Genomic DNA, 22,827 nt, shown 5'->3' on the forward strand with positions numbered 1-22,827 from the left:
GGGGGGGGGGGGGGGGGGGGTTTGTTTTTGTTGATTGAAACAAGAGAGAATGGGTAAACTTACATGCAAGGAGGTGGACCCTCGCCTTCAGGTTCTAACTTACGCCATTCATAAGGCTTGGCAGCTGTATCCAGCGCCCATACATCAGTCAGTGGCCGTTTTCCTGAGTAGTGCAATCAAATAGTTAAACAAGATTCATCTAAAATAAGATAATAGCTAAGTTACGAAAGTTTCCATATGAACCAACCAAGTGAATTATGGCGTAAGCGGTGGCTATGACATATATGGAAAAAAGAATATTGGGTGGTTTACAAAGTGAAAAGAATATCCAAAAAACCTTTGATGGAACATTATAAAGCTTAAAGATACCTTTGACAGATTCTTTTCGATTAGGGTAGGCAATGGCAGGAATACGCCCTTTTGGAGTGATAGATATATGGGTGGAAAATTGTTCATTAGCCCTAAGGTTTACAAAGTTTTTTTTAAGTTCCAGGGAGAAAGATATGTTGATTTTGTAAGCATATCAAGAAGATTCTAAATCATGGTAATTTATCATAATTCAAGAGAAGAAATCTCAGAGATGAGAAAATAAGTGAATTTTCTAAGCTTTTACACGGATTTGAGGGTGTTCCAATTACGAGATAAGAAGATAAAAAGGTGTTGGTCTCAAAAGATGCTGTTAGAATAGTTTCCATAAAGTCCCTTTTTAAAGAATTTGTTGATTCTCCACCCACATCTAAGTTGCAATGTGAAGACATCCGACAAAAGTGAGTATTTAAATGACTAGTCCTCATGGAAGGTCTAAATGTGACTAAAAGATTTCAAGGGAGGTGACCCTACTTGGTCAGAAAGGCGTCAACACATTTTTGAGGCAAACAAGAAAGTTGAGAGGAAAGATTTGAACAAATCAAAAACCATATAGGTTCTTGGTATGCTTTTATTTGTAAGAGTTTAGCAGTTACTACCCCACAACACTGCAAAACATCAAACATGCCAAAGGACTCCCAAAGTAATTTCTTCTTGTTGACTCATTGAGGTGCTTCCTTATGCTATTCCTAAAGAAATTTAAGGGAGTTTCTTTGCATTTATTCTGTACCTCTTTTAATGCCAATAATATGGTTTCTTTTGTTTGTACTCCATCTAAAGCGATGCAGCCCATTTGAACAGGTTCAAAGTATAGTTCCTTGTATACATTTTCAAAACATTAAATATAAATTATGAAACATTGGACAGTGTGTGAAATTTTAAGAATTTATTGTAGCAACAAGAATGAAGGAGTGGATTGAGAAACTTGTGGTCCTTATATTTGCTTATAAAGTGAAAAATAGAAAAGAACCCTCTAAGCATGTTCTTATTTAAAAAATAAATAAAAAGAACATTCTGAACTTGTTATCTAGGCACTATAAGGGCCAAACATCTTGGCACTTCATATCCCTTCTAAATTAAAGCTCATTGATGCGTAACTCAAGAACCTCTTAGTCGACCTCTAACACTATCAAGGTTCTTCACAAAGCTTAAGAAATACAGAAATATCGCACACCACACCTCTTGTTGGTACACGACTCTCAACAGCCCACTCAAGGGTTCTCATAACCCCATTGTCCGATAAAGCATGTCAAACATACACCTCCACAAACTAAAATAAAAGTATTCTTCTCTGTCTCAACCTTTACCAAACACGTGACTAAGGAAGTCAGATTATAACCTAGTAACACATGATACGGCATATGGCATCTTGACTCAACTTACATGGAATCTCAAAAAGTAATAGCAAAAAATAAAAAAAAATAAAAAAGCAATGGGCTTCTCAAGAAACAATAAATAATAAACTACATTCATTTAAGGTGAGACAAAGTGACTTGCCATCATTGCCGCCAACTACCATGAGGTATCTTTGTCCAACCAAAGCCATTACATGTCCATAACGTGCCCCTGGGCCACGACCATGCACAGCAACCCTACAGGATTTGGAACAATCTATTATTAGATCAAACATAAAAAATAAAAAATAAAAAATAAAAAACAAACAAACAAACAACAAGAAAGAACAACTACAAAATTCTAACCTGTGCCATCTTGGACGATGCTGCGTTAGGTCAAGGACATGAAGATCCTCAGAAGATAAACCAGCGGGACCAATTCCACCCTACATTGAAATAAAGGGGCCTAAATAAATTATAATATTGATCAATAAATCTAAAACGTGATTCCGCATGTGATGAGAACTTAAGTGGGATTATTTGACAGAAAGATACCTGAATAACTACCATTGTTCCCACAGCAGTAGCTACATGAGCAGCCCTTGGGGTGGGTGGTTCTCCAAGTGGAGTAACCCTAAAAAAAAATCCATCGACTAAAGTAATGCATTGAGAAGTAAAAAAGGAAACAAGTTGGCAAGAAAATAGCATTCTCTAAAGCTTACCTGGACCATTTATTTGTTAAAACATCATAACAATGCACATCAGCAGTGGCACCAGCTAATCCTGCTCAATTAGTGGCACAAAATTGTCAAGCATAACGGTAGAATAAAATAAGAGAAAAATGCTATTAAAAATCATCACTATAGAACCCCATAAAAAAATCCCGAGTAAACTTACAGATAAAATTAAGGGATCAACGATAGATGATCCTTTGGTTTAAAAATTCAAATCAAATTACAAGAAGAAAAAAAAAACACTTTCTACAGGTCAAATTTCATGTTCCCTGCACTCAACACAAGCCTTAACCATATGTGTTAACAGGGAAGCCCGAAGGCTGTTCCACACCCTGTCAGGGAGATACCAACCATCTCTCCAAAATTATCTGCAGACTAGAATAAAAGAACAAGAGTAGGCGACTCGAAACATTTATATTTCAGAGAGGCTAGTAAGCTAGCGGAATAAACATCATACAAATAGGGTAGAAACATCAATATTAAATCAATAGACAGAGGGTAGAGACCTGACATCATCGATTATTTAAGATAATCTGCAAAAAGTTGTGATGACTTTTGTCGATACCAATAGGTATTCATAGCCATAACTGATTAAGAGCAATATATGCTTTTGGCCGGGGGGGTGTTAAAAAGTGGAAAGGATAAGAAATCTATCCTACACCTGGGCAAGAGAACCATTACAAATCATAATGGTTCCTAGCCATACAATCAAAATTGAGTCAAATGCTCTCGTCAATTTGTGCCTCAAATGTTTCTTGGGATCTCATATTGAAGATATCATGCACACCTTAGCCCAACGTCGGTTGATGACACTAAATAATCAGCACATTCTATAGAACTGGAAAATTGCTTAACCTTTAGTTCTGCATTGATATAAGCTAAGAGCAGAGAAGTAATTCGATCAAATAGCAAGTGGAAGAACAATCATATAAAATGAAAATTGAATAGAGACCCAAAAGGCTGCGTGCAAAATCCATGTTCAGTTTTCACTTGATATTACCACCAAGAAATTCCAGCAAAAAAGCAGTAAGCTTCAGGCAGAAACCCAAAAAGAGGGAGGAGCAACCTAAAAGTAAAATGAAAATAGAAACATACGGATGCCAGCACTTCCGGCGGATGTAGGAGTCCCTGAGGCTGCAGAGTTGCCCTCGAGAGCAGTGGCACCGCCAAACAAGATAAGCCTCGGCCCTACGTATCCCGGAGTCCCATCCTCACCAACAGCACACACCGCAGTCAATGTGTGGCCGCAGCGCGGCCCAGGGCCATCTTCCTTCTTATCCATTAACGCATTCACCACCGAGTACGTTGGCGCATGTCTCGGCCCCAAAACTGGGATTTGCTGAACCTGCGGCGTAGACGACTGCTGCTGTTGGGATGCGGCCGGCGACTGAATTGAAGATCCATTTCCCTCAGAAGTTTGCTCCCCATCCTGGTCTCCCTCCATTTCCGCAGGCGGCGACGCTGTGTTCTGGTCCTGCGCCAGATCGTGATCGACCTCGGACAACATAGAAGAATCGACTTCCATCCCCATCAACCCTTTGATTCAAACCCCTACTCGTAGAGATCCGAACTAAAATTCACATCAAACACCAATCTCCATCAACATTCAAATTCCCAACCCAATCATCCATCCACATGAAATCATCCAACTCCCATCGCCGGAACCCTAGAGCTCGAATCCTCTGTTTCAATCAATCCCAAAAGTAGCGCTACAATAAAAATACAATCCCCGCAACCTTCTCTACCTCTTCACCCGTAATTCCCCCCACGTGATGAAGCTCAGACAAAAAAAAAAAAAAACACAAAAACACAAAAAAATCAAAACTCCGATGACAATCTCAGCGGCCCCTTCAAAGACATACGTACAATACAAAAGTGAGAGAGAGAGAGAGAGAGAGAGAGAGAGATGAGAAACGAATACGATGTTTTCTCTCTCCCAATAAGCCCAAAATCTGCCAAAATTTACCCGGTATCACAATAATGTACATAACAAGAACAACAACAACAACAACACGTCTTCCATGGACGAATACCTGTGCTTTTAGGATAGAATTGAGATCGTAGGAACGTGAGGAATTAGCGTACGGTGGAGGAACAGCAGCCGTGGCGATACGGCGGCGGAGAGGGGGAAATGGAGGACTTTGGTCACCGGAATTACCGAAGACGGGTCCAAGCCTTTTTTTCTTTCCTTCAACAGAAAATTTCACCTCCTACTTCCTAGGTGTTTTTTTTTTTTTTTTTGCCTCAAAATCCGATGGGGCCGGGACAACTATATTCTTACCTCTCCCACGCGCTCTTTCTGGCGCGTGTCACGCCCTTCACACTTGTTGTCCTCTTTCTTCAATTAAAAATGGATGATAAAAATAGTTTTTTTTTTTAAATTTTTTGTTTTAAATTCCCCAATCTAAATACTTTTTTTTTAATTTAATTTAATCATATTTTAGTTATTCAATTTTTTTTTTTATAATTTCTTTGAATTTCCTAGTTATTAATTTTTTTACGATGGTCGGTAACATGAATTAAATAAATACTCAGATTGATGGATTATAAATTTCAGACATATGTTCATCGGGTAAATAAATAATAATTACTAGATAATTTAAAATAAATTATTATTGTAAATAAAATAGCTTCTCTCAAAATGAAATAAAATAAAATTTAAATAAAAATATATATTAATAGATGTTATTCGACTAAATCTATGTGTATCATGAAAAGTACGAGATAATATAACATCAATCAATAAATCAAAAGTTCGATAAAGGTTAGTAATAAATATCGTGATTAAGCTTAATTAACGAACTAATTAGTATTTAACAATGATAAATCCATTTGAATTAGTAAAAAGAATATTTATATGATGTGGTTTAATTAATATAACTAAATTCGTTATGGTTAAATAATTTATGTTAATTCCGTTATTTAGTTCTAGTAAATTCTAGTAATTAATTTTTTTTTTTTGGTTCTTTTAAGAGCTAATTAATTATTTGTTTTAGTTGTTTATTATTAACATAAAAATGTCTATTTTGATCCCGATGATCTTATAATTCTACTTCATTTCAATACAATTTACAATAATTTGATTAATGACACGGTTATCTTGAATAGAATAGAACCAACTCCTCGTCTCCAGCCTTGTTTAGCTGATAGAGGAAAATCTCTCTTCCCTCCCGAACCAACTCCTCGTCTCCGGCCTTGTTTAGCTGATAGAGGGAAATCCCTCCTCCCTCCCGAACCAACTCCTCGTCTCCGGCCTTGTTTAGCTGATAGAGGGAAATCCCTCCTCCCTCCCGAACCAACTCCTCGTCTCCCGCCTTGTTTAGCTGATAGAGGGAAATCTCTCCTCCCTCCCGAACCAACTCCTCGTCTCCCACCTTGTTTAGCTAATAGAGGGAAATCTCTCCTCCCTCCCAAACCAACTCCTCGTCTCCGGCCTTGTTTAGCTGATAGAGGGAAATCTCTCCTCCCTCTCTCGTCCTCGTGTAGGATGAATTTTCAACTCAAGAAATAGACATCTTTAATTAAAATATTTTTAAATTTGTATTTAAAAGCGCGGGTCGTACTCGATTTTCTCCTATTCATGATGAGATGATGAGGTGGCAGTGGTCAAAAATGAGCAACAACGGTCATGAGAAAAATAAAGGAAAGAGTAGAAGATAGTGCGAGTCTTTTTGAAAAAGTTTCCATTTAACATTAAAAAAACAATATTTTAAGAATTCGGATTCAAGTGTTTCATCATGAAGATGTTTTTTTTTTTTCATCCAAACAAGAGTTTGCTAACATATAATCACGTGAAAAACATGCTCCGTATAAAACTCAACTATCAAACATGTTACCTTCAAATCGACGCATCTCTCAAACCGACGGACTAAAACTCAACTATTAAACATGTTACTCTCAAATTGATAGCATAAAACTCAATTATTAAACATGTTACTCTCGAACCGACAACATAAAACTCAACTATCAAACATGTTACTCTCAAACTAACGCATCCCTCAAACCGACGCCATAAAACTCAACTATCATACATGTTACCCTCAAACCGAATGCATAGAACTCAACTATCAAACATATTACCATCAAACCGATGCATCCCTCAAATCGAGGGCATAAAACTCAACTATCAAACATATTACCATCAAACCGATGCATCCCTCAAATCGAGGGCATAAAACTCAACTATCAAACATATTACCCTCAAACCGACAGATCCCTCAAATTGAGGGCATAAAACTCAACTATTAAGCATGTCCTCAAACTGACGACATAAAACTCAACTATCAAACATGTTACCCTCAAACCGACGCATCATCTCCCCGAGCTGACAGTCAATTCTTAAAATGCTCTATTTATATCACAAAACCAAACCGACGCATCATCTCCCCGAGCTGACAGTCAATTCTTAAAATGCTCTATTTATATCACAAAACTCAACTATCAAACATGTTACCATCAAACTAACGCATCCCTCAAACCAACGGCATAAAACTCAACTATCATACATGTTACCCTCAAACCAACTGCATAGAACTCAACTATCAAACATATTACCCTCAAACCGACGCATCCCTCAAATCAAGGGCATAAAACTCAACTATCATACATGTTACCCTCAAACCGAATGCATAGAACTCAACTATCAAACATATTACCATCAAACCGATGCATCCCTCAAATCGAGGGCATAAAACTCAACTATCAAACATATTACCATCAAACCGATGCATCCCTCAAATCGAGGGCATAAAACTCAACTATCAAACATATTACCCTCAAACCGACAGATCCCTCAAATTGAGGGCATAAAACTCAACTATTAAGCATGTCCTCAAACTGACGACATAAAACTCAACTATCAAACATGTTACCCTCAAACCGACGCATCATCTCCCCGAGCTGACAGTCAATTCTTAAAATGCTCTATTTATATCACAAAACCAAACCGACGCATCATCTCCCCGAGCTGACAGTCAATTCTTAAAATGCTCTATTTATATCACAAAACCAAACTAAAAAGCATTTGTGCTACAATGATATTGTATGAATAAGACTTGGCATTCTAACTGCGTAGTTTACAAGCAAGTAATAATAAGATCTGAAACTAGCGTCAGCCTACAACCACAATCTCCCTAGAATTCGCCGGAGCCTAGAAGTGGATGCAGTGCAAATTTTATATGAAATAGAACCAATTAACCTCGCTTTACCGGCCGCTGCACGTATGATTTGTTGGGGTCCTCAGTCTTCAGCTTTGGTGGTCGAGTTTCTCCTTTCTTAGCCTGTACCACACACAAGTTACTCAAATTATGGCGATTTTAATCACAGACATCCGTCTGTATAACACCGCAAACCAAATACATATCATCTTACCTTCTTTCCACCCTTCATAAAATCTCTCCAGCTTGAAACCTGACGACGACATCGAAAAAACGAAAAGCATAAGTGCAAATTCAACTATTTTTTGTATTAAAAGTTCGGTGAAGAAATCAAAGACTCGAAACTCCATGTTCCAACTCGAAGTTGAACATTTAGCATAAAGCTACCAATTCTTCCACGTGCTTGTTGCATTAAACATTCATGCCAAACGCTCAATGATCAACGGTGTCGAATCAGATAATAGAACCAGAAAACCGAAAGCACGAATTCATAAACTTTTCCGTTCTAACCTAGTAATCCCCCATTATCATATAAACAAATTCAAAATATCTTAACCAGGATATGCCTCATTTCATTAAAATGGCATTTCCCGAAGAGAAAATTCGGAATGGTAGTTGTTTCCTTTCCTCCAGAAGCATACCAACAGGCAAAAGTTGCAAATTCTACAGTTTTACAGAACCAAAAGGACAGCATGCATATGAGACATTGTGTTAAATACTAACCCTTTGTTCTCTTGTTCCTTCCCACTGCTCTTCATGCTCACGCTTTTTCTTCCACATTTCTTTTGTTTCTTCTTCATCTTTTTTCAATCTGCCTTCTTCCTCAGAAATCTATATGAAAGAAAAGCAATATAGATAATGAACAATCCTTCCCAAATATTAGAAATTAAAAGAATCCAGAGGAATATGAAATTATCTGAGCGTCCTGCATACCCTCATCTGCATCTTTCTCCTCCTCCATTCTTGATCTGTTAATATTTCTCGAACCTTCAATTTTAGTTCTTGCTTGAATTCTTCTGTACGCTCATACTGTTGCTCGTATTTTCCCTGTGTCAAACCATGGCATAAAAGGTCATGGAAATCAAAATACAGAACTACGACATATACTATACATAAATCATGTGAATACATCAACGGATAGTACCATAATTCCGAGTGTGACAATCAATTGAACCTTTATATAAATTCAAATCCAGTATTTCGTCAGCAAGCTAAATGCATTACAGATAGGGAATGAAGAGCAGTTGGAAGATTTCTCACAAAGACATTACATAGAGGATGGTTAAGCTGCCCTTGTAACAAATCAATCAGGCCAGTTGGAGGAAGAATTTTACAACATGTTAGATGCAAATTATTGTATATAAATATAAGTCTTAGTTAAAGAAGTCGATTAATTACTTTTCCCTTGCCGTACCTTACCTTTATTTATTATTGTTCTTTTTTTAATGCAAAACGATACTTTCATTGTGACAAACGTGACTTTAGTGAACAAAATAACATTCATCAACTTTTCCACAATTTGTTTTTCATTCACAACATGATAAGAGAAAGAAAGACCTCTGTTAATTCACAGATGGAAGCCTTATGATCCAACTCTAGATTTGAACCATAAATGGACTCCATTGATATTGCAATTAGAACATAAAGGTAACAAGAGCATATGAAATGTGGAAAATAAAGGAATTCAGCTAACCTCTTCAACCAATGATTTTATTTTCGAAGCTGTATCTTTCTTCAAATGTTTCTTCCTCTTTGCTAGAAGTTCTTCTGAAGTTCAAAATAAGCACAAGTGAGAAAATTTCTCAACTCCATAGAAAAAATATCTAGGGGCCATGAAGTCAGCGTATCCAGAAATTTAAGGACCTAGGTCATGTAAATGAACCCTTGTAATTAGGAGAACCTTCAACATGTAAGCACAAATGGATGTGGATATTACTGCACCATATATGAGTAAGGTTGCTAAGGCAGGCACTAGGCAAGATACTGAAATGAGTCAAAACCAAAGTCTTTTAAATTAGTGGACTTACACTTAGACATAGACTAGGGTTAGTGTTTAAGAAGAATAATCACGGTAGATTCAATTCAAACTCTTCAGCCATAATTTTGTAAAGGCTCTAAGATTGTAAGATATAAATGATTAGTTTCCATGATATAATGGATAAAAAACTAAACAGAGCTGGATTTTATGATGCTTATGTAACTACTTCAATTTGTGGCTATGGTCTTTTCTGTATTTCGTTTATCAACCAAATTCATTCCTCACAAAAAAGAAAAAAAAAAACTGCATGTTGAGAAGGTTAAAATTTTCTTCGCCGAGTAGTTTGAGGCTTTATTTAATATGGTGTAATCTAAATACGCAAAAACATCAATTTCCCTAACTCATATGGAGGCAATGCAATCAAGAAACTTTGTCAACTAAAGTGCAATGCAATGGTAAGATATAGATATGGGTAGGCACAAATTTTATTCCCCGCCTATAGTGCGTGTAGCCCCATTCTTTTTGTTATCTCACTAAAAGCATTAGATCACTTGCCTTTTGCTGCATTGACTTGGCTAAGAATATAACCCCTTTCCTGCTCATCAAGTAATAGCTGCTGGGCTTTTGCCAATGCTGCCAAGCATCAACAAACTGATATTAGTTGGATATTACATGCGCGGACAGTTAAAATAAAATCTAAATCGCCTTGAATGCAAAACATTAAAGGAGACAAAAGTAATATCATAAGTCAATATACCTGCAAATGCTTCTTTCGACTGTGGATGCTTACATTTATCAGGGTGAACCAGCAATGATAACTACAAATAATTAGGCATTTTAAAGTGAATTCGCCGAATCTCAAGGGCACATGTACTTATAGAAACAGTCCTGTTCAAGACCAGATTTCATGCAAAGCAATTACCTTACGATATTGTCTTTTCACCTCTTCTGGAGTTGCATCAAATGGTAACTTCAGATACTCGAAGGGATTCAATTTGAAGCAGGACAAGATCCTAGAGAGAAAAGTCTCCCAAACGTTACAAAAGATAATACCAACACCATAATTGTGGATAGTACATGAAAAAAGATTTGATTATATTACAAGCAAGACAGAGAATTTTGATATAAATTAAACTTAAACCAGAACTTCTAATTCAAATAATCAACATTCAACATAGTATCAACAGAATTAAGTACAAAAGCAGGAACGAGGTACCCTTGTTGGACATAGAGGCAAAAGAAGATTCCCAGAAAAAAGCTATTCAATTGGATTAATTTTAAAGGAAAATAAATTAAATAGACAAAGATGATTATAAGAAAATTTAACGAGTCTATCAAGTAGAAACATTGAAACATCAGTCCCCAACTTCCCAACCATATCTTCTCCAACCTTAATTTATATTTTCCTCTCTAATCACTCGATGTACAAGCTATTTATAATTAATTGTTATGATATTGGGTCTCACAACACTTTCCCTCCTCGGATGGACGTTGATTTCTATGTTTCCCTTATCTGAGTCCAATACATGATACCATTTTTTTAGATCAAGCTTTCATTGAGAAAAGAAAGAATATAGAATGGCATACAAAAACCAACCCAACAAAAGGAGCCCTTCAAACTACAAAAGTTACTCCAATCCAAAATAATGAAATCTAAATGATAATTACAAGAATACGTAACCGATCTCTAAGTTTTCCTGAGTACAACAAGTGGGGGATGGGAATTTGAATTGTGCTCTCAAATGAAGGAGTACATGTCAATTATTGCCGAGTTGGGCTCACTTTGATAATTGATCTTAAAATTTTAATTCTATCTTATTCTCCATGCTTCCTTATCCCACCCTAAAAAGTGACAGAAAGATGTTATGGAGGCAGGTTCCACATAAATTATGCCTCAGTTTCGTGAAACCAAATAGACTGTTACAAATGAGCAAAACATTTCCCAAATGATTTTTTTTTTTTGCCCATGAGAAACCAGCTTTCATTAAGAAAATGAAAGTATAAGAAACAAACAAAATTATGAGGCCTTAATATTCAATATTAAGCTGATGGCATGTCATGTTACTTCCTTTCAGTAGGCTGAAATGTTGTCAATGACATTGAAGAAAAATAATCTTTCCAGTATTTTCATGTAAAAAATGGCTGAACTCAACTTGTCATAGCACTATTGTTGTTTAACTCCATACTTGAAAAAAATATAAGTAACCACATTCATTCAAAGGGGAATGATCAACTTCATCCTCCATCAATCCTAGCTTAGATTCTCACTTACCAACTCTTTTTTGTTCAAAATCCCAAGCAAAACCGCTAAACATTTGGAGAAAATGCTTCCAGTTGAAAGATTTGAAGGAGTCATGAGAGCAATACATTTAGGTAATGGTTGGCTTGCAAGAATGAGAATAAGAATTAAAACCAGAATCCTCATTTTCTTGTTAGTTTACTCTGCTTGTGATAGAATTCCTTTTTCTCACATTCCCTGTCCCGGAGTCTCCATTCTTCATTGGCATGATGATGATATTCTGTTTGCCAATCTCCCAAAAATACCACAAATGGACGTGACTCCAAACACACTTAGACACATGTCGAGACAAAATTAGACTTTCCAGAAGACGAACAAAACACAAACTACATAATCTCAAATTCAAAGTCTTTGACATTCTCCAAGGAAAATTTTCAAATAGGTTTTGTGGTAAAAGTAATAAGGCAGGGGATGAATCATGATAACAGAAAATCTATAACTTAATAGAAACTGCAATATAAGAGAAGTTCCCCACTAAATATCTTCTAACTAAAGAGTGACTAACAGGAGGTATTTAAAGCAGGGAGAAACCGTAGATTCTTATTCTAAGATCCAAGAAGGGGTGTCGATCTATATTTCATGGTTAGGAAAGATATAGAAGCGGATGAGAAATCCTCTAGCATAGCGATAGAGATAATAGAAATTACAAAAGATATGCCTGTCTAGAGTACATTAATAGTGCGGATTGATGCAAACTTAACACCAGAATACAACAATCTAGCTATTTTAAGTCATGGATTTAATTTTTCTTTTATCTTGGACGGTGTAACAGAGGAATCTGTATGGTATCTACAACTTTCCACGTACCAGCCATTTTCCCTTAGATTGTATATGCTCGTTACACCAAATTTGTGCCACAAAGACTCTTTACTCCGCAACCATTTTGCACAGATGAAATCTCTATCGAATGTTCCACCCTTTCGTACTAAATTCCATCATAAATCCATCGGGGCCAAGTAATTTATACAATCCTATGTCTATAATTGCTTCTAAACTTCCTCTTCAATGACCAGTTACGCCAAATTAAAATATGAGATTGAATCCCAAGAATGGCCCCATAAGCTTCTTAAAGAAATCCATAAATTTCTCCTATTAGCTTCATCATCAAGAGATTAAAAAAAAGGAACTTATTCCATCCACGGACGAAACTTTTGCAATGGAGTTTCTTCGTCTACATGACACCAACCTACGAAACAGAGTTGAGTTCTTATCACCATACTAACTATCTAAGTTGGCATTTCTGTCTCCAAAAGGATTCCATACAATAAAAAATCCACCCAACGGGCAATCCCATTGGCTAAGGCCCAGGGTCCCTTGATATCTCCAACGTCTAGGGCCTTGGGCGAGGAGTGCAATTTTTTCAGAACAAAAAATCCAATCTAATCCAAGTGTTTACAAAGCATCCCCTAGCAATACTAACACAGATTCTCATTTCCAATGAATGCGACCAAGAGAAATAATTCCCAAAAATAAATCCTCACGTTAACCAAGTGAACTCAATTCTAATCATCAAGCATTACAAGATCCAAGTAAAGACAAACAACAAACAACAAATTCGCACACTCCTAGATAAGGAACTAAAAATCACTACCATACCGATGATAGACCGTGTGAAAACCCCCACAAACCCTAATAGCTCTTAACTAAAATCAATGCCATACACCACCAAAACATGAGAAGAAAACGATGCTTGGGGATAACAAAATCGAGAGAAAGAGAGGTGAGAGACCTGATAACTTCGTTATCTCTTTCAACTTCGCTAACTTCGGCGAAGAAGGTCTTGAGCAACAAGTCCTCCTCGGCGGTGGAGGTGGATTTATTGGGGTCACCCATAAAAAAGCTGCGTTGTGTTTGAGTTTGCAGTTGAATCGGTGAGCCGAAATTGAATCTCCTTCTGCCCAATTCTGAAGGTATCGGATCAAGCTCGATTGGGAGTACCTGAGAAGAAGCTGTATGGTTGAAGACGATGAGGGAAAGGGATGGATTGTGAGAAACTCGGAAAATCCGACACCTGAAAGCCACAATCCATCCAATTCGAGGAACTCAGGTTACGTTTTAAAAAAATATTTAAAAAATAATATATACACATACGTGTATATATATATATATATATGTATATATATGTATATGTATATGTATATGTATATGTATATGTATATGTATATGTATATGTATATGTATATGTACACATTTGTTTCTTTAATATATTTTTTTTGCTAAATCGATAGTTTATGGAACTTGGTTGGTGTTGAGACTTATCCCGATAAGGAATCAAACTATGGGAAGGCTATGACACTAAATAATAAAGAATCACTGTAAGGGGAGTAAGATTCGGATTACTTTGTTGATCAAATATCTAAAGGCAAAAACACTTGTTTGAGATTCGAACCACTCCACAAGCAAGATCGATCATGTCTAGCTTGAATGATTCTTCTTCATCGAATATCTCAAGGCAAGAACACTTGTTTGAAATTCGAATCACTCCACAAACAAGATCGATCATGTCTAGTTTGAATGATTCTTCTTGATTAAATATCTCACGGCAAGAACACTTGTTTGAGATTCTAATCACTCCACAAACAAGATTGATCATGTCGAGCTTGAAATGATTCTACATGCAACCTAAACCGCATAGAATTGCAAATAAACTTAATCTTTTGGCTGAAGAAAGCACAAATGCTCATTTTACTCTATTTTCCAAGTCTCCCTACAAATATAAGACTTTATATAGCTTCAAAATGAAACTCTAAACCTTACATAGACGAGAGTTGGTAACATTCCTATTTTATGACCATAATTAGCCAATATGTATCTATGACTATAATTAACCACCGTGTAAAGGTAATTTAAAGTAAATACATTAATAAAATATAAAACCCTTGATAATCCACCCAAAATTTATAACAAAATTAATTATTCTTCAATGCGCGGCATAAATTGAATTATCTTTTGATAATTTCAAAAACATTTTCTTCACATCTTCGTTGAAGTTATTGTATGATTGATGTCTCTTGGTTCATATCATATTCTTTTCAATATTAAAAAAAAATACAAAATTATTCTTAAATACTGGAATTGCTATTATAAATGTTTTATCTGTGGGGAATCCTCATTTATACGGGAACACGAGAGGGAGTTGAGAAAGATTTTTCGTCTCGCCTAAAATATAAAATAAAAACTAAGATACCAAATTAATGTATTAGTAAATAAATAAATTTATATTTTAAATTTGAGGTTTTGTAATTAAGTTGAATATTTATTAAATATTATATTTTATTTTATTTATGAAATATTATTGAATTTATTAGGATAATTTTATATTAATATAAATTATATTTATTAAAAAATTATCCAGTGTAATTCAACCTTTCTTAAAAATAAATAAAAAATTTAGTCCAAGTCTTTTTCATTTATTTTTAATTTTGTGTTAAATATTTACTATTTAATCTCGCAAAATCTTATTCATTCATAATTTATATTATACTATAAAAATTTAATTTTAATCACGCTTAAAGCTTAGGGGTGTTTATACCATTCGATAAGAGTATTTATTGCAAATGAGACTCGAAGGTTCAGATGTATAGTTAATTAAAAAATTAACGGAAGAAGAAAATATTTTATTTTAATTTTAAAGTTAAATTAATAAAAATAAATAAATTTTTATCATTTTCAAATATTTTAATAATATTTTTTAAATATTATTACCAAAAGTATTAAAAAAATATTTTTGAATTTTCTAAAGTTTCATAATTAAAAAACTTTTACGGTACCGTTTAGTACTCTTAAAAATAATGGAAAATGAAGACGATTTATGAGACGTAGGTAAAAGTTTTCCGTCCATATATCGATGGTAAGAACATTTTTAACGTTTTTTTATTGATGATAAACGGTTTCTGTCTATATATTGTCCACTCTTAACATTTTTATAGTTAAATTTTGTTTTTATTGTAGCTTCAACGAGTAGACTTAAATAGTTAACGCTATTGAAGACAGTCAGTGAGGTGAAGTTATATTACCACCAAGTTGCTCGGTGACCTATTTCATTAGGAACCACAAGTTTTTGGTCTTTCGCAATCCCACCAATTTTCGGATCATCTTTCGTTCAACGTGTAAAATATTCAAACCCTAACCAATGTTTTTAGGCTGTTGAGTTAGAGAACGACCTGTTTGAATCGACCTTTTAAATATTTAAAAAACTAATTCAAGTTGACCTTCAATTTCGAAGACAATAATAGAACGAGATCGTCAACTTTAGTAGGCTTAAAACGAAGTTATGACAAGCAGGTCGGGAACCTAATTCTTAAGTGTGAGTCAAAAGGGGACCGAGAGGAAAGAAGAAAATATTTTTTAAAATATTTTAAAATAATAATTAAAAATACTTTTCGTTCAATTTTCTTTTTTTAAAGAAATTGAAAAATAATAAAGGAAAAACAAAAAAATGTTTTTTATTTATTATTATTTTTTTACTTTCATATTTATCTACCGGCCTCGGTCTCACTGTTTAAAGAATATATTAGGGAAATGTTTCTACATCTTTATAAGAAATGTTTCGTCTCTGACCAGCGTGGGATCTCACAATCCACTTCTCTTGGGACCGAGTATTCTCGTTGGCACATCGCTCGATGTCTGGCTCTGATACTATTTGTAACAATCCAAGTCCACCGCTAATAAATATTGTCCATTTTGACCCGTTACTGACCCATTATGTATTGTCATTAACCTCATGGTTTTAAAACGTGTCTACTAGGGAGAGGTTTCCACACCCTTATAAAGAATGTTTCGTTCATCTCTTCAATCGAGATCAGTGACAAACTATTTACTAAATTTTCTCGTTTGTACCAGTATGATTTTTTCACATTTTGTTTATTTAAATTGATTTTATTTATTTATTCTCCCACAACTAGCTATGTCAATAATTTCATACATTGTTAAAGAAAAACACTATAATAAACCTTTTATAGTGTTTTGTATGACAACAACAGGTTGTAGGCCGGTTCGGGGTTTTCCTCCGTCTTCTCTGCAGGTGTTCGAGGGCGTCTGGCATTGGCTGAGCGTCGAGGGCTTCGTTGGTTGACGACTCGGTGTAACATGGGGAACGTAATTCCCCGATCCTCGTAGAATTTTCAGCGACTGAATATTTTATTTATTTATTTTGATAAAACAGGACGTTACATTCTCGAGCTATCAGTTTATCGTACAATGTTCATAACTAATATTAACGAAAAATTTATATAACACATCCCCATAATAATCAAAACTTTTTTTTTTTTAAGTTTGAAAATTTTATAATTCCAAGAATTGAATTAAATTTAATAAAGTCATAAATGACATTTATTAATTAAAAATAATAAGAAATAAAAGTTTGATAAAAAGTCAACAATATATATATATATATATATATATATATCCAACGCCGACGTACCCTACAAACACTTAACTTTTCCACCTTATTCATTACAATAATTTTCTCCACAAAAAAAAAAAAAAAAGTCAAAGTTTTGGACTTTCCATTAAATTGCTCTCTTTCTCTCTCTCTGTCCTTTTCAAACCCTTTAAAAAGTCTTCCCAATTCTCTCTCTCTCTAAATAATTGACCGACAAGTCGAGAAATTATTCGAGAGAGCTGAAACAATGTTACTGACAATTTTATATCGTTGAATGTATAAAGTAATATGCTTCCAACCGGACATGTTGTGAGATCCACGGTTTGTTGGAGAGAGAAACGAAGCATTCCTTAAAAAAAAAAAAGTTTAAATTTCTCTCTTGTAAATGCATTTTAAAGTCATGAGCTGACGATAATAGGTAACGGACCAAAACCGACAAGCGGTGGACTTGGTCTGTTAGAAGTGTTGTTTCCCAGCGGTGGGATTGAGCTGTTACACGTGTTGTTTTATTAAATAATTTTTTTATGGTAACATCTTTAACCTGAATTCGATACCCGATGTCCCCAACATTCCCTTGCAATATGACCACGTTACATATTTGTGATGCCTCACATTGGTTTGAGAGGAGAACAAAACGCCATTTATAAGGGTGTGGAAACCTTCCCCTATGAGACGCGTTTTAAAGCCTTGAGAAGAAGCCCGAAAGAGAGCCCAAAGAGGATAATATCTACTAGCGGTGGATCTGGATCGTTACAATATTTGTCTAGAATTGCTTATACGAGTGAAAACTATCCCCACAAATCAACACGAGTTTTTTAGTCTATTTTGTCCGCACTCACATATATTCTAAAAAATTTCACGGAGGTCACTAAACATAGAATATCTCAAAGCTAAGCATATTTGAAGAGTTGGAATAACGTGACTAATAATTTCATATACGGTCAAATGTTTAAAAACTATATTTTAATTAATTTTTATCATAACATTTATTAGACTCGATAGGTTTTGAATGAAAAACGATTATTGGACGACGACCCGATTGAATGAATAACTTTTCCGAATTTAAGACGCTATCTACCCCATCTCTATTCTCCTTCACTCACCCATATAAAAGTCACAAACAAGCGATAAAGCCACAACCAAGCCATGCCCGAAATCGAGGTTCCTTCCGACTTTCTGTGCCCGATTTCTCTACAAATCATGAGCGACCCAGTGACGATATCGACCGGGATCACATACGATAGAGAGAGCATAGAGAAATGGCTCTTGTTTTGCAAGAACTGCCCGGTGACAAAGCAGCCACTGATCGGTACAGATTTGACGCCGAACCATACGCTGCGTCGGGTGATTCAAGGGTGGTGCTGTGTCAACGCCGAGCACGGGGCGGAGCGGGTCCGAAGCCCTAAGGGTGAGGGTGATGGAGGGCATGTTGTTAAGGTGATCCTTAAGGAGGCAATGAGAGGTAGAAGCTCAAGGCTTGAGTGCCTGAACAAATTGGAAGCTTTCTTGGCTGAGACTGAGAGGAACAAAATCTACTTGCAGGCAAGCATTCATACTATTTAATTTTCATTTTTCTTATTTTTTTATTAAAAAAATCTTATTTTTCTCCGATAATATTTAAAGGATTAGGGTTAGATCCACGGGATTGGAGAGGAAAACGGGATTAGGGTTAGATCCATGGGATTGGAGAAAAAAACGAAACATCGTTGTGCAAACTTTTTAAAATCGTGAGGCTGACGATGATACATAACGTGCTAAAGTGAACAATATTTGTTAGCTGTGAGCTTGAGTTGTTATAGTTAGCCCGATTTCAAAAATAAAAACAACTCTGAATTTAAAAAAAAACTTATTTTTCGATCATATATTTTAATTATATTTTATTTTTGAAATATGACGGGTAAATATTTTATTTTATTAAATAAAAGTTTATATAATTTTATTAAACTAATTTATTGAGAATAATAATTAAGATTTATTACTAGTGGTATAACTCGGCTCGTGCTATTGTCTATCGCGTTTGAGCTGCAAATGGTCTCTGTCTTCTCGTACGTTTAACACACAATTTTTAATTAACTAAAACATCTACTATCGATTCGGTAATGGAACATTATGATCGACAATATGTTTAGGATGCTCGATCCATGGAGTTCTTAGCATCAATGTTGAACAATCCCGAGGATGGGAATGAGGATGTCATTGTAGAAAAAGCTATAGAAATCATTTCGAACATCAACTCACCCACGACTCTCCTCGAGCATCTCTTAATCCGAAACTCTAACCTCATCGATGTCGTAATCTCCATCGTTGCCGTGACCAAAACCTCGAGATCCCGAGCGGCCGCCATAGCCTTCCTAAGCTCCCTCTACTCCATTTCCGACCAAACCCACAAAACCTTCACAAAAGACGATCTCTTCATCCAACTCTCAAGAGCCTTAAACGACCAAATCGCCATAAAACCCACCCTCAAAATCCTCCTCCACTTGGCCCCATTTGGTCGGAACCGTATCAAAGCCGTGAAACACGGTGTCGTTTTCGACCTCGTCGAGCTGCTTTTGAACTCCACCGTTGGAAGAGAATGCGAGTTGGCAATTATGGCCATGGACCAGCTTTGTGAATGTGCTGAAGGTCGGGCTGAGCTGCTCCGACACGGAGGAGGGATGGCCGTCGTGGCGAGGAAGATTCTTCGAGTGTCGAATTTTAGCAACGAGAAGGCGGTTAGGATTTTGTACCATGTTTGTAAGAACAACGTTGGGAATTTCGGAGTTGCTGAGGAGATGGTGGAGGTTGGGGCTGTTGGGAAGCTTTGTTTGATGCTTCAAATTGGTGGAAGTTTGAAGACTAATGAAAGAATCAAGGAAATTCTTCATTTTCTTCGATGCATTTTCAAGGGTACGAAGTGTGTTCTCGTTCTTCCGTCCGGGTTTGATCGGTTTTAGTTAATACACTCGTTAATTGATTGAATTTGTTAATTGTATGTATACGATGAAGCGTCCAAAACAAAATTATTCAATGAAGCTATTAAGCTATGTGATTGTTTTTCGATAATCATTGACTATAGGTTCGAAAATCTTCTACGTCAACGATTATCTTTATTCTCCTCGCTATTCTTATTAAAACAAAAATGATTGTTCGTCACTCGCTATTCTCCTTGCTCTAGTGTGGTCGTGGTAGTAGATTATTTTTGTCTCGAAAACGAAGGAGCAAATCGAGAGAGATTCTTTTGTCCAAGATAGAACAAATTTTCACTTGACGACGTAGGGTGACAACTACGATGGTTTACGAGAATGGAGGAAGTGATGATAGAAGGTATCGAGGAAGGTGATCCAACTACGTCAACTACGATCGTCGGACGAGGGTGGTAGAATGAGAAAAGGGAGAGAAGGGCATATCGTTAAAAATATTTAATTAACGTATCTTCTAGAGCACTCTAACACCAAATTATGCAAATGAAAGTAACAATTTTTTTAAAAAATTGCTAGGAGATTTGAATCTATAATCTTTTAGTCTCAGATGAACAATACTCTTGTATACTAGAAATTTAACAACTAAAGATATCTCGTTCTTGTTCTTGAGAGTTTATTCGAAATGATGGTTCGAGTGCTTAAAAATATATATATATTTTTTGTACTTAAAAGATCATTTCAAACCGAGCGTGACTCGTACAAATAGAATAAAAATTGGGCTTCAAGTGAAAATAGGCCCAAAATGGAAAATAGGCCCATGGTCTAAATGGAAAATAACTGGGTCGGGTTGACCCAATAAAAAAAATGTGAACTCACGAACCAACCCAGTTTTCGGTTTTCAAAAAATTCAACTTTTGGATTAGGTAGTCCGAGTTAGCGGGATTACTGGATCAGCTTGGATTAATTAAAACTATAAAAATTGGGTTGTAGTTAGAATTTTTAAAAAAAATCTAAGATTCAGATCTATTTGTGTTGACTTTTTTAGTTGGTCGGTCCAACCCGATCAACTAGAAAATAGAGTTACAACACAACCCTACTTTTAAGATTATTATGAAAATCTTAAGAATATTTGACTTTTGTCATCGATATTAGTAATGCATCGTGACTTGTGAACGTTTGATATCTGAATTTTATGAGATTTTAGCTATTAACGTAACATGTATTATGGATAAGTATGTTTCTTAAAATAATTATAAAAGAAGAAGAACACCCCGACAATCCAACCCAACTCGAAAATAGAGAGGGTTGGGTTGGATTGAAAAATTCTTTTTCAGGTTGCTCGAGTCACCAACCCAACCATTCGAAAATATCTGGTTGGTCCAAAAAATTTCCCGAACTCAATCCGTATACACCACTCCATACCGAACAGATTAGTTTTGACCGATCAAAATCTTTGAACACTATAATCGATATTTAGAAAAAAGGAAAATCAACACATTGAAGTTTGGACTTAGGCAACTTAAATGATTAAATGAAGCTTAATTATTGATTAACCAATGATTATTAATCTCATCGTGATCCACAAAGTCATTTGATTATAATTAAATATCCATATAGTTCCAACCAAAATGGATTGTCACAATCATCCAATACAAAGTTGTAGTAATATAATAATTTTATACAATGGATTAAAACGTTGGAAGTTATATATATATATATATATATATAGTTGTGAATTAAGAAATTAAAATTGCTTTGACCACATTTAAAAATCACGACATGTCGATTGGATCGGTAATGTCCTATGTTTAGGATTCAAAATTCAGATTGGACATTTGATGACTCCTACATTCTCGTGTAACATGGTCACGTTACTTACTTCTCGTTTCTAAGAGTGAAAGTTTTATCCCCCACAAACCAATACGGGTCATTTTAACATGTTTTGTCTTCACTCACGTGCTTAACTTTGGAGTTTTTATGATTGAGTCGTGGAAAAAGATGCACATTGTTGGTATGGGTAAGCACTTTTGATTTTTAAAAAACTTTCGTAGGCATTCTATTCTTAGGATCGCTCTTATTTGAATGTATCATTTCTTTACTCGAGTGTTATATGTCCACTAATTTTTGCCATAATTCGTCCCCGAACCACATCTTACTTGTGAGATCTCACGTCGGTCAGGGAGGAGAATGAAACATTCTTTATAAGGGTGCGGAAACCTCTCCCTAATAGATGCGTGTTAAAAACCTTGAGGAAAAACCCGAAAGGAAAAGCACAAAGAAGACAATATCTGCTAGTGGTGAGTTTGGGCTGTTACAAATGGTATAAGAGCTAGACACCGAGCGATGTGCTAGCGAGGAGGCTGAGCCCAAAAAGGGGTGGACACAAGGCGGTGTGTCAGCGAGGAGGTTGAGCTCCAAAAGGGGGTGGACATGAGGTGGTGTGTCAGCGAGAAGGCTAAGCCCCGAAGAGGGGTGGACAAGAGGCAGTGTGCCAGCGAGGAAGTTGGGCCCGGAAAGGGGGTGGATTGGGGAGTCCCACATCAATTGGAGAAGGGAACGAGTGTCAGCGAGGATGTTGGGCCCCGCAGTGGAGTGAATTGTGAGACCCCACATCGGTTGGGGAGGAGAACGAAGCATTCTTTATAAGGGTGTAGAAACCTCTCCCTAGCAGACA

The 22,827-nt window shown here is 35.9% G+C and overlaps 3 protein-coding genes across 5 annotated transcripts in view; 1 reads left to right on the plus strand and 2 right to left on the minus strand.

The window, feature by feature from the left end:
• Positions 1 to 4,614, minus strand: part of LOC111461597 (serine/threonine-protein phosphatase BSL3-like) — a 14,048-nt gene extending 9,434 nt beyond the window's left edge. Inside the window, exons 1-7 of one of the 2 annotated variants that reach the window (XM_023105181.1) lie at positions 4,468 to 4,614; positions 3,530 to 4,386; positions 2,423 to 2,483; positions 2,256 to 2,334; positions 2,067 to 2,146; positions 1,864 to 1,958; positions 64 to 163 (exon numbers count right to left, since the gene is read on the minus strand). In XM_023105181.1, coding sequence (XP_022960949.1) covers positions 64 to 163; positions 1,864 to 1,958; positions 2,067 to 2,146; positions 2,256 to 2,334; positions 2,423 to 2,483; positions 3,530 to 3,965 — 851 coding nt within the window. In that variant the 5' untranslated portion in view covers positions 3,966 to 4,386; positions 4,468 to 4,614. Of the gene's footprint in view, positions 1 to 63; positions 164 to 1,863; positions 1,959 to 2,066; positions 2,147 to 2,255; positions 2,335 to 2,422; positions 2,484 to 3,529 lie in introns of both variants that reach the window. The other variant, XM_023105180.1, reaches the window with a different exon arrangement.
• A 2,787-nt stretch (positions 4,615 to 7,401) lies between these two features.
• On the minus strand, positions 7,402 to 13,913 carry LOC111461822 (dnaJ homolog subfamily C member 8-like). 2 transcript variants are annotated; one of them, XM_023105508.1, is made up of 9 exons: positions 13,597 to 13,913; positions 10,491 to 10,581; positions 10,326 to 10,386; positions 10,124 to 10,201; positions 9,284 to 9,357; positions 8,524 to 8,637; positions 8,314 to 8,421; positions 7,805 to 7,843; positions 7,402 to 7,713 (listed from the first exon to the last, which is right to left on the minus strand). In XM_023105508.1, exons 1-9 carry the CDS (start codon positions 13,698 to 13,700, stop codon positions 7,627 to 7,629), a joined length of 756 nt encoding a protein of 251 aa, XP_022961276.1. In that variant the 5' UTR covers positions 13,701 to 13,913; the 3' UTR covers positions 7,402 to 7,626. The 2 variants fall into 2 exon arrangements, with proteins under 2 accessions (XP_022961276.1, XP_022961275.1); XM_023105507.1 differs by lacking the exon at positions 13,597 to 13,913 and adding an exon at positions 10,785 to 10,945.
• Positions 13,914 to 18,396: 4,483 nt separating this feature from the next.
• On the plus strand, positions 18,397 to 20,250 carry LOC111461732 (E3 ubiquitin-protein ligase PUB23-like). Its single transcript, XM_023105361.1, has 2 exons — positions 18,397 to 18,792; positions 19,380 to 20,250. The coding sequence occupies exons 1-2, from the start codon at positions 18,397 to 18,399 to the stop codon at positions 20,184 to 20,186; spliced, it is 1,203 nt and encodes a 400-aa protein (XP_022961129.1). The 3' UTR covers positions 20,187 to 20,250.
• Positions 20,251 to 22,827: the final 2,577 nt, after the last annotated feature.

The sequence above is a fragment of the Cucurbita moschata genome, unplaced genomic scaffold (assembly GCF_002738365.1).
Source record: "Cucurbita moschata cultivar Rifu unplaced genomic scaffold, Cmos_1.0 Cmo_Scf00025, whole genome shotgun sequence".
NCBI lineage: Eukaryota > Viridiplantae > Streptophyta > Magnoliopsida > Cucurbitales > Cucurbitaceae > Cucurbita > Cucurbita moschata.